This window comes from Cuculus canorus, chromosome 13, assembly GCF_017976375.1.
Source record: "Cuculus canorus isolate bCucCan1 chromosome 13, bCucCan1.pri, whole genome shotgun sequence".
Taxonomy (NCBI): Eukaryota; Metazoa; Chordata; class Aves; order Cuculiformes; family Cuculidae; genus Cuculus; species Cuculus canorus.
The window spans coordinates 2,115,706-2,130,018 of NC_071413.1; the positions used below are offsets into that span (position 1 = coordinate 2,115,706).

At 49.5% G+C, this 14,313-nt stretch overlaps 2 protein-coding genes across 2 annotated transcripts in view; one reads left to right on the forward strand and one right to left on the reverse strand.

The window, feature by feature from the left end:
• Positions 1-6,873, reverse strand: part of LOC104065476 (neural-cadherin) — a 44,723-nt gene extending 37,850 nt beyond the window's left edge. Inside the window, exon 1 of the mRNA XM_054079023.1 lies at positions 5,562-6,873. The gene's annotated coding sequence lies outside the window, so the exon portion shown is untranslated. The remainder of the gene's footprint in view (positions 1-5,561) is intronic.
• Positions 6,874-10,857: 3,984 nt separating this feature from the next.
• PDCD5 (programmed cell death 5) lies at positions 10,858-14,027 on the forward strand. Its single transcript, XM_054078399.1, has 6 exons — positions 10,858-10,973; positions 11,747-11,787; positions 12,619-12,680; positions 13,102-13,193; positions 13,430-13,501; positions 13,870-14,027. The coding sequence occupies exons 1-6, from the start codon at positions 10,908-10,910 to the stop codon at positions 13,915-13,917; spliced, it is 381 nt and encodes a 126-aa protein (XP_053934374.1). The 5' UTR covers positions 10,858-10,907; the 3' UTR covers positions 13,918-14,027.
• Positions 14,028-14,313: the final 286 nt, after the last annotated feature.

The following is a 14,313-nucleotide window of genomic DNA, read 5'->3' on the forward strand; positions in this document are numbered from 1 at the left end:
CTATCACTTGTTACTTGAAAGAAGAGACCAGCACCCACTTCACCACAACCTTTTTTCTGGGAGCTGCAGAGAGCGGTGAGGTCTCCCCTCAGCCTCCTTTTCTCCAGGCTAAACAGCCCCAGGTCCCTTAGCCGCTCCCAGAATCCCTGGGCTCCAGATCCTTCCTCAGCTCCGTTCCCCTTCTCTGGACACACTCCAGCCCCTCAATGTCCTTCTTATAGTGGGGGGCAACCCAGGATTCGAGCTGCAGCTTCCCCAGCGCTGAGTACAGGAGGACGATCCCTGCCCTGCTCCTGCTGGCCACACCAGGGCTGAGCCAAGCCAGGATGCTGGCTTAAAGTTTAGGAAGTTATATTTTCATTAAAACACTCTAAATATACAAGCCTTTAGCTGCAGTTAGGAAAAATCCCTGTTCCCATTTCCATCCCATAACGTGAAATAAAAGCTACTGGTTATTGTACCTAGCCCTACTGTGCATCCTTCAAAAAACAGGACAATTATGCACAAACATTTCTCTACTGTCATTTCTGAAAATTCATGAAGTATGATGGGCTACTTTTAAGTACAGTACTTGGTTCATTCATAAAACATGAACCTTCTAAAGAGATAACTTTGATGGGCTCAAGCTGTGGACAATCCACATTCCCACTTAATACACCTCATCTTTTTTGCAGACAGAATAATGACAGCCCATCTTGGCTCTGTTCCTTACCCTCAACTGGCTTTTAAAATAGAAGTTAAAGCAAACCAGAAAACAAAAGTACAAAAGTAAAGAAGACATCAGAGGAGCTAAATGATGGTGGCAGAGTGGATCTTAATATAAATTACCAATTATAAGGGAGTAAAGTGATGACCATGTTATCAGGGGCTTCCCAGGGTCTTATCCATCTGCTGTCAGAAAATCCAAGCACGTCCAGATGTGAAGTAATGACTACAAATCAATAATCACAACAGATATCCATAAATAACAAAACGTGTGTCTCAATAAATGATCTCTGGTTGCCAAAAAGCATTAGCATCAGGAGAGAACGTGGCTAAAGAGGCAGCAGCTACCATACCACTGTGAGACGGGAAGGTTTCTTGACATTTTCCTTAGGATCTCTTGGGGAAAGTCTGGTTTGTTTCTCTGTAGCCCATCACATGGAAGAAAAAAAAGCTATCTCAATCAGTAGCCTACCAAACAGTTGTCCTGAATGCACACGGAATGTATATTTTCCTTTGACTTCACACCATGAAACCCTTTGCAGTTTAACAAAACGCATGCTGGATAACAGATGATGATCTCAACCTTAGCCCAGCTGGATGTGTAACCATTAACGTGGCCGTAATTTACAAAAGAGCAGCAAGAATTGTAAGAGACAAAATATCACCCAGAAGATACTGCATTCTCAGGGATGATCCTCACGGAATCAATACAGTTAGTAAGGGGCTAAGGCCTCAGATGAAATTAAAACAGATGATCCTTGGCTCCCAAGCATGAAAACCTTCAAGGTTTAAAATATACCTGTCACTAAAATTGCCATCTCCGCTCTATCTGTCTATTTAAACAGGACAGATAGACTTCAACTCTAAGTGACTGCTGGTAACTATGTGGAAGGCATGTCAGACATCAGCCTCAGCAAATCCTCTGATAAGAAAAAATGAGCGGCAGGGGATTACAAAGCTAATGCCCATGGATGAAGGAAGGTCAAAGGAGCTTGAGGCAAGAGAGGATTAGAGAGACGAGATCTTTCAGGCACTTCCTCTAAGCATTAATGGAATAATAATGGCTCCCTCCCAAATGAAATGCCAGCTCTACGTTAAAATATTAACATGTGTGACAGCTTTGGAAATTGTACCTTCTGTTCACTGAGTGACAACTTGGAATAGCGTTACGCTTCTGTGAAGGATAAACGAATTGCATCCCAATAAATTAAATGGGATGAAATCTGAAATGGGACAGAGACAAACCATAAGCATAAGCATCCCTTCTTTCCAGAGCAGCTCAGCTGAAGAACAGAGCCCAGCAGAAGCAGGGAAGGGATCGTCCTCTCCTGCCCAGGGCCTGGAACCGTACCCCCCAACAAGCACAGCAGAACCCACACCACAGAAAAGTCACTTGGCACTACAGGTCCAGGTTTTCTGTCGCTGCTTTCCAGTAACTACTGTTCCCAGAGAACACATAAACTTTGTTAAAACCAAGTCTACAAACTATCAAATGGCCACAAAAAGAAACGGAGTAAACAAACAGAAGTAGTAACCTGCCATTCACTCCACAGTCTGCAGTTAGTTTTACTGTAGCACTAAAATACACATAATAATTATTTATTATCTCAAAGGATACTAAACTATGGAAATTTTTTTTGGCATCTACATTTAAAAAACACCACCCATGTTTTATTTATATCCTGCACAAAGAACAGCATGTAGCTGCACTAGTAGTGACTATAGTGATAACAGGGATTTGTCCACATCACTACAATAAACCTTAGAGCTCAACTGCAGCTTTGCCTAAAGCCCCAACCCTGCGTGCCGAGGAGTTGTTCACACTGCAAACATCCCTCAAATCTGCCCCTGATGCAAGAAAGTGCATCCAACCAGCCCAAGGCTACGGTCACACCATGGGGTTCCACTGAGGAACACTCCATGAGTAGTGAATACTCTGGTGAGGAGTGGATCTGGCACCCTGGCAGTCACTTCCCATCCCATGTGGAGTGAGCCAGGTTAGCTCATCCCTTCAAAAAGCTGCAACTCAGAGTGAGAAAACCCTCTTCCTTCCATGAAGGTGTGGAAGATTAGCTGGGTATTGAGACGTTAAAGGTCCGGTTGCATCTGGAATTGTATTTACTCCAATGGAACTCCAGCCCTGGTCACACTGCTGTGTTGATTATCCAAGACACAACTGAGTGGAAGCAAACAGAATTAAAGTTTTATTTTAGCTGAAGAGGAAAAATAAACATGCAGCCTGTTGCACGGTCACGGATTTGTCACACGTACCCGTTGTGCTTCTCTGAATAAAAATGAATCCAGGAATGGGACACTTCCTGCACAATCCCATTTATGAACTGAAAGGTAAGGGCTGTGACATAATTAGGAAGAACCGCTGTTGAATGTTGCCTTATTTCCATACGTTGGTCCTCTGTTTTGAGCATGCTCCTGAAAGTAAGTTGGCCAGAGTTTATTTAACTAGGTTCGCAAGCATTGCTTTGGACAAGAAATCTGTGGCGTGACAGAGAGACAAGATTTGTTCCATGCAACTCAGACTTCTATATTCAGCCTAGATAGGAGCGAAAACCACCACAAAGGTGAGAGAGGAGTAATGGGGGTAAGATAAGCTACCACCTCTTCTAACAACATCTTCTTGATCCTGACAGAGGGAGCTGTGACACCAACAAAGAGCCAAAACTTGAGCTACATGACAGGCTGGGTGAACATCAGCCCAAAAGCATATCCTGATGGAGTGGAGAGATTTAGTCCCTGTCTCAGAGTAATGGCAGCCCCTTGGGCATATAGCTTTGCTCAAGACTGAGGAGCGAAGACAGGACAGAAAACATGTGCAGTTTGGAAACTGGTCTATCAACCTCCTGTTTAGCAGGCAAAGCTCAAGCTGGAACACAGCTCAAAGCCACGACAAGTGATTAATATCAACATGCTATAGCGACGGGCATGACAAAAGCCAAGGGAGAAGGAGAGAAAGGTCTGAGAGCTGCCCCTCAGGATGCAAGTGAAACGTTGGTGATCTTGCCTGCTCACAGGGGTGGCATTCATGTCACTGAAACTGTCAGCACTAATTGGAATCCCTGCAGGCATTCTCAGGGATTTAACAGACATCGAGGAATAAACTGCCTCTCAGTCCTACGGGCTGCCTCTCCGTCAGAAAACAGAAGAGATGAGGGAAATGAGCAGCGTAGTAAGCTTTCCCTCTCTCCCGCCTGCGCTGCTCTGAGGCTCACAGAAGTTTCTCCGAGCGCTCACCCTGCTGAGCAGTTAACAGTTCTCACAAGCACTAAAAGCCACGTAATACAAACCCCTATACCTTTCCAAGATGAAATCAAGCCAAACAATTAATTTCTGCTGACAAAATTTTCTCTGGAATACCCACGTTCTAGACATCTCCAGAACATTCTTACAACCACAAGTAACATCAAAGTAACAGAGACATGGTGAAGGGACACAGGTATCAACCATTCAGTCAATTAAAAATATGTTCAACTAAGCTGTGTTTTCATAGGTAAAAAATATTAATCAAGATGATAACTCAAAACTAAGAAAGAATTGTAGCAGTGATATATGTAATCGGCCAGAGAGAAATGAAACACGCTGCTCTATTCAACTTGAGTAAGACTCTGTAAATGAGGACAATTTAAATCATGAATTTGCCATTTTAAAGGTGCGTGTTGGACTCAGGTTTTCGGGGAAACAGCAGCCACAAAAACACAACAGCATCAGTCCTGCAAAAACTCACATTGCACTTGTGAGTCAAAGGTGCTTAATTTCAATAACAACTCAAAACTCAGTGACTTCAGCTGATGCTCCAAGTTTGGCAATTACAGGATCGGAGCCATGGGATGCATTTTAACAAAAAACACTTGTGTGTAAGAAGCATGGTGTACCTGACATGCTTTTGTCTCAACACACGTACAAGGCCTGACACTAAACCCCAAGACTGACCCTACAGCTGGGGAACCATGGGTGGGAGGCGAGAGACAGAGACGCGTATCAAACCTGTTCTGACCTGTCACAGTGGGACAGGGCTCAGCTCCATTGCTTCACTCAGTGTGAGGGGACACGTGGTCAAATAGAGACGTTTCCTTCCCCTTGGTCAGGAAATGTTGCTGCATAAGAGTGAGCAGCGAGTTCACATCAAGGTACCACGCCAGCCCACAGCACTTTGTGGAGCAATTTTTAAGTCATAACAACATCCCTGTGCTTGAGCACCAGCCCTGTTCTCCAGACCTGGCTCCCTCTTCCCAAAGATCCGGTTGATGCTCAAAAGAACCCATGGTTTGCTGGTAGGAGATGTGACAGCCAAATCAATGGAGATCCTCAACAGCCTTTCAGAAACTGATGTGCAGAATGGCTTTGGACATTGGCAGCATTGTGTGCAGCCGTGTGTCAGCTCAGAAGCTGCTGTGAGGGGGGTTTAGATGGTTCTCTTAATTTGTTACATAAAGGGAGTTACAGGCACAGCCTTGGGTTTTGTGTGGGACCTCAAGTAACTCCAGTAACACTCTGGTTACACTACCCATTTTCCACGCTGCTCATTAAGGACTGGGAATTTTACAGGTGCCGTAGTTAAACTCTGATAACCCTTCACCGCATTAAGCATTTGTTACAGCTGTAGAGCCCGTATTCGCTAAACCAGGTGATGTCCCCTGTCACCTACAGTGATTTACAGCTTTAAAACACACAAACTACGCTCGACAGCCCGCTAAGCACCCTTGGGAGCACTCGGGGACTGTTTACTCCCTAAAAGACAACCGACCCCCAACTCTCTGACGGGACGAGCCCACGATTTGGTGCAAGAGGCATCTCCCCCGGCGCGGGGCGGGCGCAGCAGCCGCCCCCTCGCCCGTACCCACCTGCGCGCTGCCGGACGCGGACCAGGAGCTCCCAGGCGGCCGCCGCCTCCCTGTCCAGCGCGGCCACCAGCCTCAGCTCGCCGCTCTCCGGCTCCACCCGCACCGGCGACTGCGCCTCGGGCGGCGACACCAGCTCGAACCGGGCGGAGGGGAAGCGCGCCGGGGACAGCGCGGCCACCAGGCTGCCGGGGCGGGCGTCCTCGGGCACCGAGAGCGCCCGGGGCGCGCTGCGGAGCTGCGGGGCTGCGCGGCGGGGGCGGGCGCGGCGGAGAAGCCGAGAGATGCCGGGAAGGAGAGGCGTGCGGGGCTCCGGGGCGCTGCGGGGCGCAGCGTGGGGCAGCAGCGGGGTGGGGTGGAGCAGCAGAGCTGTGCGGGGCAGCGGCGGGACGGTGCGGAGAAGCGGAGAGGTGCGGGACACCGGGGCGGTGCGGGGCAGCAGCGGGGCATCGCGGGATATCGGGGCGGGGCAGGGTAACGAGGCAGGGCGAGGCGCGATGCGGGGCAGCGGCGGAGCGGGCCGGAGTTCCGGCGCGGTGCGGGGCTCCGGGGCGGCTCGACGGCGTCGCCGTTCGGCGCGGGGCGGCGGGAGGCGGGCGGGCTGCGGCAGCACCTCGATGCGCAAGGGCTCGCTGAGCCGCGGCGGGCGGCCGCGGTCCCGCGCGTAGAGGAGCAGCGCGATGGGGGCGCGGCGGTGCAGCAGGGAGCGCACCAGCACCACGCGCCCGCTGCGCGGCACCACGAAGAAGTGCGCGCTGCGCGGGAGGGCGAAGTAGCGCAGCTCCGCGTTGGAGCCCGCATCCGCGTCCTCCGCCCGCGCCCGCCACACCTCGGAGCGCAGCGCCAGCGTCTCGTCCACGCGGAGCGGCGGCGGCGCGGCCGGCGGCACGAAGCGCGGCGCGTTGTCGTTGTCGTCCAGGACGCGCACGGTGAGGGCTGCAAGTTCGGCGGGGGCGGCGCCGCGGGGCGCGCAGCGCTTGCAGCACAGCGCCAGGCGCAGCGAGTAGAGCGGGCGCGCCTCGCGGTCCAGGGGCCGGCGGGTGCGCAGCCAGACCCGCGCCGTGCGGGCGTGCAGCGCCGCTCGGAAGTGCGAGTGGCCCTCGCCCAGCAGCTGCAGGTGCCAGCGCCGGCCCCGCACCTCCGCGCACCACGGCTCCGGCCCCAGGCGGGTCAGCGGCACGCTCAGCCCGCGCACGCGGGTGCCCGCCGGGCGGTTCTCCAACACGTCCCCGCAGAAGGAAGGCGTCCTGCGGGCGGGCAGAGCCCCGCCGAGCAGCAGGCAGAGCAGCGGGCAGAGCAGCGGGCACCGCACGGCCCCGCGGGCGCCCATCGCCGCCGCGGAGTGGCGCGGGGCGGGAGGGAGCTCCGACCCAGCCCGACCCACCCCCTGCCAGGGGCAGGGACGCCTCCCACTGCATTAAAGGCACTGGCGGCGTGACAGCTGTGAGAGGGGAGGGTTGGAAGAATCAGGGAAGAGGCTGAAGATCAGCCTTGGGTGCAGGGTGTGAAGCCTGGTGGAAAGATTCCGTCGGGTGGATGCTAAAAAGAGTTGTAACGTTCTGGCTTTTTAGTAGCGTTCAGCTTTTGGTATCTATCCTGAACACAAGTTAGAACGAGGTATGGACCCAATACATTCTCGTAGTTGAATACAGAGTCATCAGAGAAGCACAGAGTGGTTTGGGCTGGAGGGCCCTCAAAGCCCACCCAGCTCCACCCCTGTGCCACGGGCAGGGACACCTCCCACTGGATCGGGGGCTCCCAGCCCCATCCAGCCTGTCTTTGAACCCCTCCAGGGATGGGGCAGCCACGACTTCCCTGGGCAGCCTGGGCCAGGGCCTCCCCACCCTCACAGGAGAACATTTCTGCCTAAAATCTCATGTAAACCTCCCCTGTTTCAGCTTCAAACGGTTCCCCCTCATCCTATCCCTGCACTCCCTGATCAAGAGCCCCTCCCCAGCTTTTCTGCAGCCCCTTTCAGTACTGAAGGCTGCTCCAAGGTTTCCCCAGAGCCTTCTTCACATCATAGGGATGTTAATGCCGTCAGGATCTGGAGCAAACAACAGCTACAGAACCAGGGAACCCCCATCTGCCAAGGTCAGCAGGTCTGGGAGCCACAGCAGGATCTAGATCCAATGTAATGCTCTTCTGTAGAGGTTTCCGAGATTGGGGAGTGGTTTGATCTCAAGTGGTACAAACCGAAGTATTAAATACCACGCTTCAGCACATCTAACAAAAGGTCCTTCCGACAGATTTACACAGAGTATTCTTTGGAGGTAATGTTTGTTTGAATAACTAGGAAGAGGTGACAGTACCAAACACGGTGTCTGTGTGCATTTGAGGTTTGTGTGGTGAAGTTTTACTAAAGTTTTGATTTAGGCTAGAGATGGCTGAGCAAGGAATCCATCAAGCAAGGAATTCCAGTGTATCTTCCAATGAGAAATGCCAAACAGAGCTGGCAGACTGCTGGCATAGATGTAGGTATTCTAGCATTTCTTTTCTGTTAAGCATTTTTCATCAGTATAAATGATACACAAGACTCTGTATAAAATCTTTCAGGAGTCCACTATTTCTGCATCACAATTAAAAGTCCTAAGGACTACAAAGCAACTCAACCAGTATTGAAAAACCTGTATCTATTGTTTCAGGTTTCCACATGCAGAGCTGTGCAGTTTGCAGGGAAATGATGTATTCCTCTCAGCAGATGAAAAAGAAATGAGGCATCTGTGCAGCCAAAACTGAAACACAACCTGAAGCACTGTGCTGCAGGCCTCCAAATTTTTTTTTTAATGAACCAAACTCTCCTTTTTTGCTTCCTAATTTCACTTTGTAATTGACAATAACTACAATGATGCCTCTCAAAACATAAAAACTTATCGACTGCCAGCTCACTGCTAATAAACTCATTTAAAACAGCTTATTGAGACATAACCTTTAAGTATGTGAGCAAACACAATGCCACCAAACACGTGCCACACGTATCTGTAAAGCTAGATGAAGAATTAGGATCCCTGCAGCCCTCTCCGACCGAAGCAAAGCATATGGTGGTATAATGGAGCATGAATTTACAACAGCAGAGATGTACGATATAGATTAAAGCCTCCTCTGTGAGAACATACTGCACGGCAAAAGAAACATTTTTGTTTGTTTTCTGGTTTACAAATATTCTTTTGTGGAACCGGGGCTCCCTCTGCTGCCAGCATGGGAGGGAAATCCCAAACCTTCCTTGAAATCTACTTAAAACCTGCTCCTGAAAGAGATCCTGATTTTAAATTTACTGAGGTATAAACCATGTGGGTGGACACAAGGCGTTCAGGTAGGACTGACAGGCTCGCGTTCCCCAGGTGTTCCCCAGGGCTCGGTGCTGGCTCCAGTCCTGTTCAATATCTTCATTAACGACTCGGATGAGGGGACCGAATGCACCCTCAGCAAGTTTGCAGGTGACACTAAACTGGGAGGAAGCATTGATCTGCTGGAGGGTAGAGATGCTCTGGAAAGGGATCTGGACAGGCTGGATTGATGGGCTGAGGCCAGTGGGATGAGGTTTAACAAGACCGAGTGTAGAGTCCTGCATATGGGACATAAAAACGCCGTGCAGCGCTACAGGCTTGGGGAGGAGTGGCTGGAAAGCTGCTTGGCAGAGAAACTGTGGGAGCAACGCCAACTATATGGAAGATTAATTGGCACTAAGGTAAAGCATGAAGCTGGTACCAAGCATATTAGAATAAACATTATTAAAAAGAGCAGGTGTTCCAAACCAGACACACAGGATGATGAATCTTGAATGTGTGATAAGGCCAGGCTGGAACAAAACACCTCGGAATAAGTGAATTGGAGATATGGCTGAGAACAGTCATGAGAGTGTAGAATGGACAAACCCCAAAACATCATGTTTGTCTGAAGTTCAGAAAACCAAGGAACTGTATAAAGATCTGCCTGGATGAGAGAAGCCAGGAGTAGCAGCAGTACTGTTGTAATTTGACTCCTGTATGCTGTGCTGATTAACAGAATATGTTTAGAGAAAACTGTGAGGTCTGCATTTCCTCCTTCACCGCAGAAAGATCTGGGGCTGTTGGTAGACAGCTGGCTGAACGTGAGCCAGCAGTGTGCTCAGGTGGCCAAGAAGGCCAACAGCATCTTGGCTTGTATCAGAAACGGCGTGGCCAGCAGGACCGGGGAAGGGATTCTCCCCCTGTACTCGGCACTGGTGATGCCGCACCTCGAATCCTGGGTTCAGTTTTGGGCCCTTCGCTATAAGAAAGACATTGAGGGTCTGGAGCATGTCAAGAGATGGGGAATGGAGCTGGGGAAGGAGGTGGAGAACAAGGGTTATGAGGGGCGGCTGAGGGACCTGGGGTTGTTTAGCCTGGAGAAGAAGAGGCTGAGGGGAGACCTTATCACTCCCTACAACTGCCTGAAAGGAGGCTGCAGGGAGGTGGGTGTTGGTCTCTTTTTCCAGGGAAGAAGTGACAGGATGAGAGGGAATGGCCTCAAGCTGTGTCAGGAGAAGTTTAGATTGGACACTAGGAAAAATTTCTTCACAGAAATGGTTCTCGAGCAGTGGCAGTGGCTGCCCAGGGAGGTGGTGGAGTCCCCATCCCTGGAGGGGTTTAAAGGCAGGTAGATGAGGTGCCTGGAGACACAATTGAGTAGTAGACTGGTACAGTCAATGATTTCTAAAGTCTTTTCCAACCTAATGATCTATGATTCTATGTTATCCATTTGGAGCACACAGCATGGAAAGCTCCAAATAAAACGAATTCAACTCTGCTAATTCGCCTGCATTCCCCACAGGAGTTATTAATGAAACAAGCGTGTGATGCGCTCTGTTGCTTTCTGTAACCACCTCAGATTTGGTAACGTGTGCTCCTACAAACCTCTCTCTTGAGGAGGTTATGGCTCGTTTAGCCTGGTAGAAAAGCCCTTGCTGTTGGGTTGGCTCAATTAAATCTTCAGCGAGTGAAAAACATGCAGCCTTTCATAAGAATGCGTGAGGGACCGACAATAAAAGCCGGGATTTGGGATGCAGAGTCGCCCGTTTAACTTGGCTGAAGGAGGCGGGAAGGGGCGGGCGGGGCTGGGCGGGAAACTGCGTGCGGGGCGGGGGCACGAGGCGGGAAGCCACGCCCCCCAGTGGGGCGGGATGGAAGGGGCGTGGTCACAAGATCAAAGCTCCGCCCACTGGGTGGGCGGGGCCGGGAGCTCTGGCGCGTGGGGTGGGTGCGGCCAGTGGTGAATCTCCGCCCCCTTGGCGGGCGGGGCAGGAAGCGCAGGCTCGTGAGGCGGGGCCGCGGGGCAGGCCGGGACCGGAAGCGCGGGCAGGGGCGGTCCCGGAAGTGAGGGTGGTGAGCCATGGCGGACGAGGAGCTGGAGGCGCTGCGGCAGCAGCGCTTGGCCGAGCTGCAGGCCAAGCACGGGGTAAGGGCGGGGGCCTCTCCGTGAGTGAGGGCTGGGCCGGGGGTCGGCGGGGCCCGGCCCCTGCCCTGCCCGCTGCCCCGGCGGGCTCAGCGCGCAGCCTTTCCCTCCCCCGGCCCCTCACAGTTCCGTGGGTTCCCATCTTCAGGCATTTCACTCTCCCCTGCGCCGTCGCTTCTGCGGCGGGAGCCACCGCGCCCGTGACCGCCTCGGTTCCTCCCTGCGCCGTGCCAAGTTCTCGCGCGTCTCGACCTGTTAAATTTGAGGTGCAGTTTCAGCACGAAGTTCAGCCAAAATGCCGTGCTAGGATTGCGGTTTGTTCTCTGTCAATAAATACAAAGTGTTATATTGAATTTCATTTATCTGTAGTTTATTTTAATGTGTTTAAAATGGAAAGTTTATTATCATATTATCAGTGTGTCTAGAAGTCTGCTGTAGCTTTGGACAGCAAAAGTTTATAATAATAAACGTTATGATATATAACAATAATCATAATATTATGATAATAAGCGCCTGTTGTCAAAAGCTCCACCAGTCTCTGGAGAGATCCATCAGCGCTATTCATCGTGCTGGTTTGCAGGACGGCTTTGTCCGGAAAGCACAGTGGGGCATATTTATTTGCTAGGGCAGCAGATCCTTGTTTTCAGGATCTCGTTGGTGGTCAGGTGGGTTTAGCAGGGAGGTTGAGCTTGCATTGACTCTGCTGCAATATTTAAACTTATTGTCCTCCGTGGAATCTTTTGGATGATCAGATTTATTCTTATTTCATTCTTTAGGATCCTTCCAGTGATCCATCACAACAAGAAGCAAAACAGAGGTATAAATGAGAACCATTGGCTTTGGGTCTTAACATCTAATTGGTTTGAACCTTTACTTTTTAAAGTATTTAATTTATTTTGAATGCTCACTTGAATTTTTTGTGGTTGTTGGGAAAAACATCAATGAGGAAGCTGAAAAGATTGAATGTCAGGAAAGCCAAAATCTGATTGATCCAAGTGCGTCTCCCAGGCCATGACTCTGTGGGATGATGTGCAGCAGAGCTGTCTGAACCCTGACTGGGGTGGGAGTGTATGGAGCAAAACAGCCACAGCCGTGCATTTTTACTCTGGGACTGAGGTGCATGGAGTCGCCTCATGGCCCTTGGCTTAAAATTCGCTGGGTTTAGGAAGCACCATCATTCCTGCTGTCCTCTGCTTTTGGAATTCAGAAACTTGGCTTTTTAGGGTTGGTGAGAGTTGGTCATAAGGAAATCCTGCAGGCTGGCAGAACTCTTCACAAACTGGAGTTTTGTCTGAGTGATGAGTTTGGGTTTGGCTCTGTTAGTGCAGTGGGAACACGCTGTCCTAGGGGGGATTTGATTTTTCCAGCACATCTGTTTCAGCTAAAAATAATAAAACTATTCACTTCAGAGCTTAGTGCAGAAACCACGTGCAGTGTTTGCACTGAGTAGAAAATTGAAAAGGAGAGTTTAAAGAGCTCAGCATTGCACACAAAGTTTGTATTGACTGAAATGTATAAACTAAAATGCCAGTTCTGCAAATACAAATAGAAGTCACTTCCATGAATCGAAAGCCTCCTGTAGTTTTGTGCGTGTTATTTTAGGTATTTGATATCCCAGTTCTAATGTGTGGTTGATTTCTTATTGCAGGGAAGCAGAGATAAGAAACACTATTTTAGCCCAAGTTCTCGATCAAGCAGCTCGTGCGAGATGTGAGTATCTAACACAGAACTCTCCCCAGCGTATGCCATCCTGCTCCCGTCAGCGTGTGTGCTTGTAGAGCCCAGACTAGAAAAACCTTGGTGTTGATGGGAAGATAAAACGGTTACTGCTTTTCAGTTGGTGATTGGAGGTGGAAGGGTTCAACTGATGTCTGAAGTGTGTTAAATTATTGTTTAATTAATAGAAGGAATTGTAGTGAGTCAAAATTAGTTAATCTAATTAGAAACAAATATTTAAAAGTAAGAAGTTCAACTACCTTGTATCTTTATTTTATACAAGTGAAAATGCCTTTGTCAATTTATTTCCTGACTCTGGCATGAAGATGGTTCCACGGGGACATTCGACACTTCTTAGTCAATAGCGAAGCTATTTGTTTCAAACCAAAATGAACAGAGCCTGTTTTCGTTGCAGTAAGCAATTTAGCACTTGTGAAACCAGACAAAGCAAAAGCGGTAGAGAATTACCTTATACAGATGGCGAGATTTGGACAGCTAGCTGGAAAGGTGAGTCACCTTCTTCTAGTTCTTTCTTGCATATATTCATTTTCAAACTTAAATTCCTCCTAAAAAATACCGCGTGTCATTAATATCTGTGAATTGAATAACTGAAAAAGGCAATAGAGAGCTGCTAAATACAATTGTGTAATTCCACCTTTTATAAGGAGGGAAGTTTGATTCAGGTGTTTGATGCAGAGCATCTTTTAAGGTGTATTTATTTTGCTTTCCTTTTGCTTTCCTAGGTATCAGAACAAGGTTTGATAGAAATACTTGAAAAAGTGAGTCAGCAAACAGAGAAGAAAACAACAGTAAAGGTGAACTTCATTTCCTAAATGTCATTTTAATTTGTTGTAAACCAGAGCAGAAAAATTGCATGTGTTGAACTGTTTCAGGTCAGGGTAGAGTTTTACCACCTCTTTTTCCCTACACTGGTAGGTGCTGGGATTAAATCCTAGCCAACCTTTCCAGTAGTTGCATTTGTGGATGTTGGGATGGGGCTCTCAGGGCTGTGAGACAGACGGACTGCCCTCCACCTGTCCTGCGCCGGCAGGGACTGAGGGTGTGGGATGGGCCAAGTGCTCCCCTGGAACGTATTCGATGTTGAATGTGTGGCCTTTGAAAGGCTCGCTCCATGGGGGAGTCACTGGGGCCTTCCTGCTGCACATCACATATTTCATTTTAGTTCAACAGAAGGAAAGTGCTGGACTCTGACGAAGAGGACGATTACTGATGCTGCTGTAAGACTTATCTGCCAAACAGAAGGCCTGGAAATAGGTGACACTGTTACCAGGCTCAACGCAAGATCTGAACATGTTTACGCTTCTTCACTTTTTCGTTTTTTTAATAAAAAGGCCAACAACTGAACTTGTAAAATAAATCTGAGAAGGGGTTTTTATAACTTAGATTTTTGTAGTCTGAGTCCAGAGCAGCGTGGGATTCCCCACTGCTTCCTTAGCATGAAGATTGTGTTGCCCCTTCCTCCACGTAAGCTCTGCTTTCAGCAACTGCACGCACTTAACTTGCTGCTGTCAGAGATACTGTAACAGGAGGAGTCAAGTGTAAAGCTGGGAACAGCCTTTCCCTCTGGGACATAAAGACCTCCTGTCTCTAAATCGCAGAAGGGTTA

Bases quoted from the DNA above. Each gene is read 5' to 3' on its own strand.
- PDCD5 (XM_054078399.1), top strand. From the start codon at position 10,908: ATGGCGGACGAGGAGCTGGAGGCGCTGCGGCAGCAGCGCTTGGCCGAG. The intron at 12,681-13,101 runs GTGAGTATCTAA...TTTTCGTTGCAG, and splicing joins TCAAGCAGCTCGTGCGAGAT to TAAGCAATTTAGCACTTGTG. The intron at 13,194-13,429 runs GTGAGTCACCTT...TTGCTTTCCTAG, and splicing joins TTGGACAGCTAGCTGGAAAG to GTATCAGAACAAGGTTTGAT.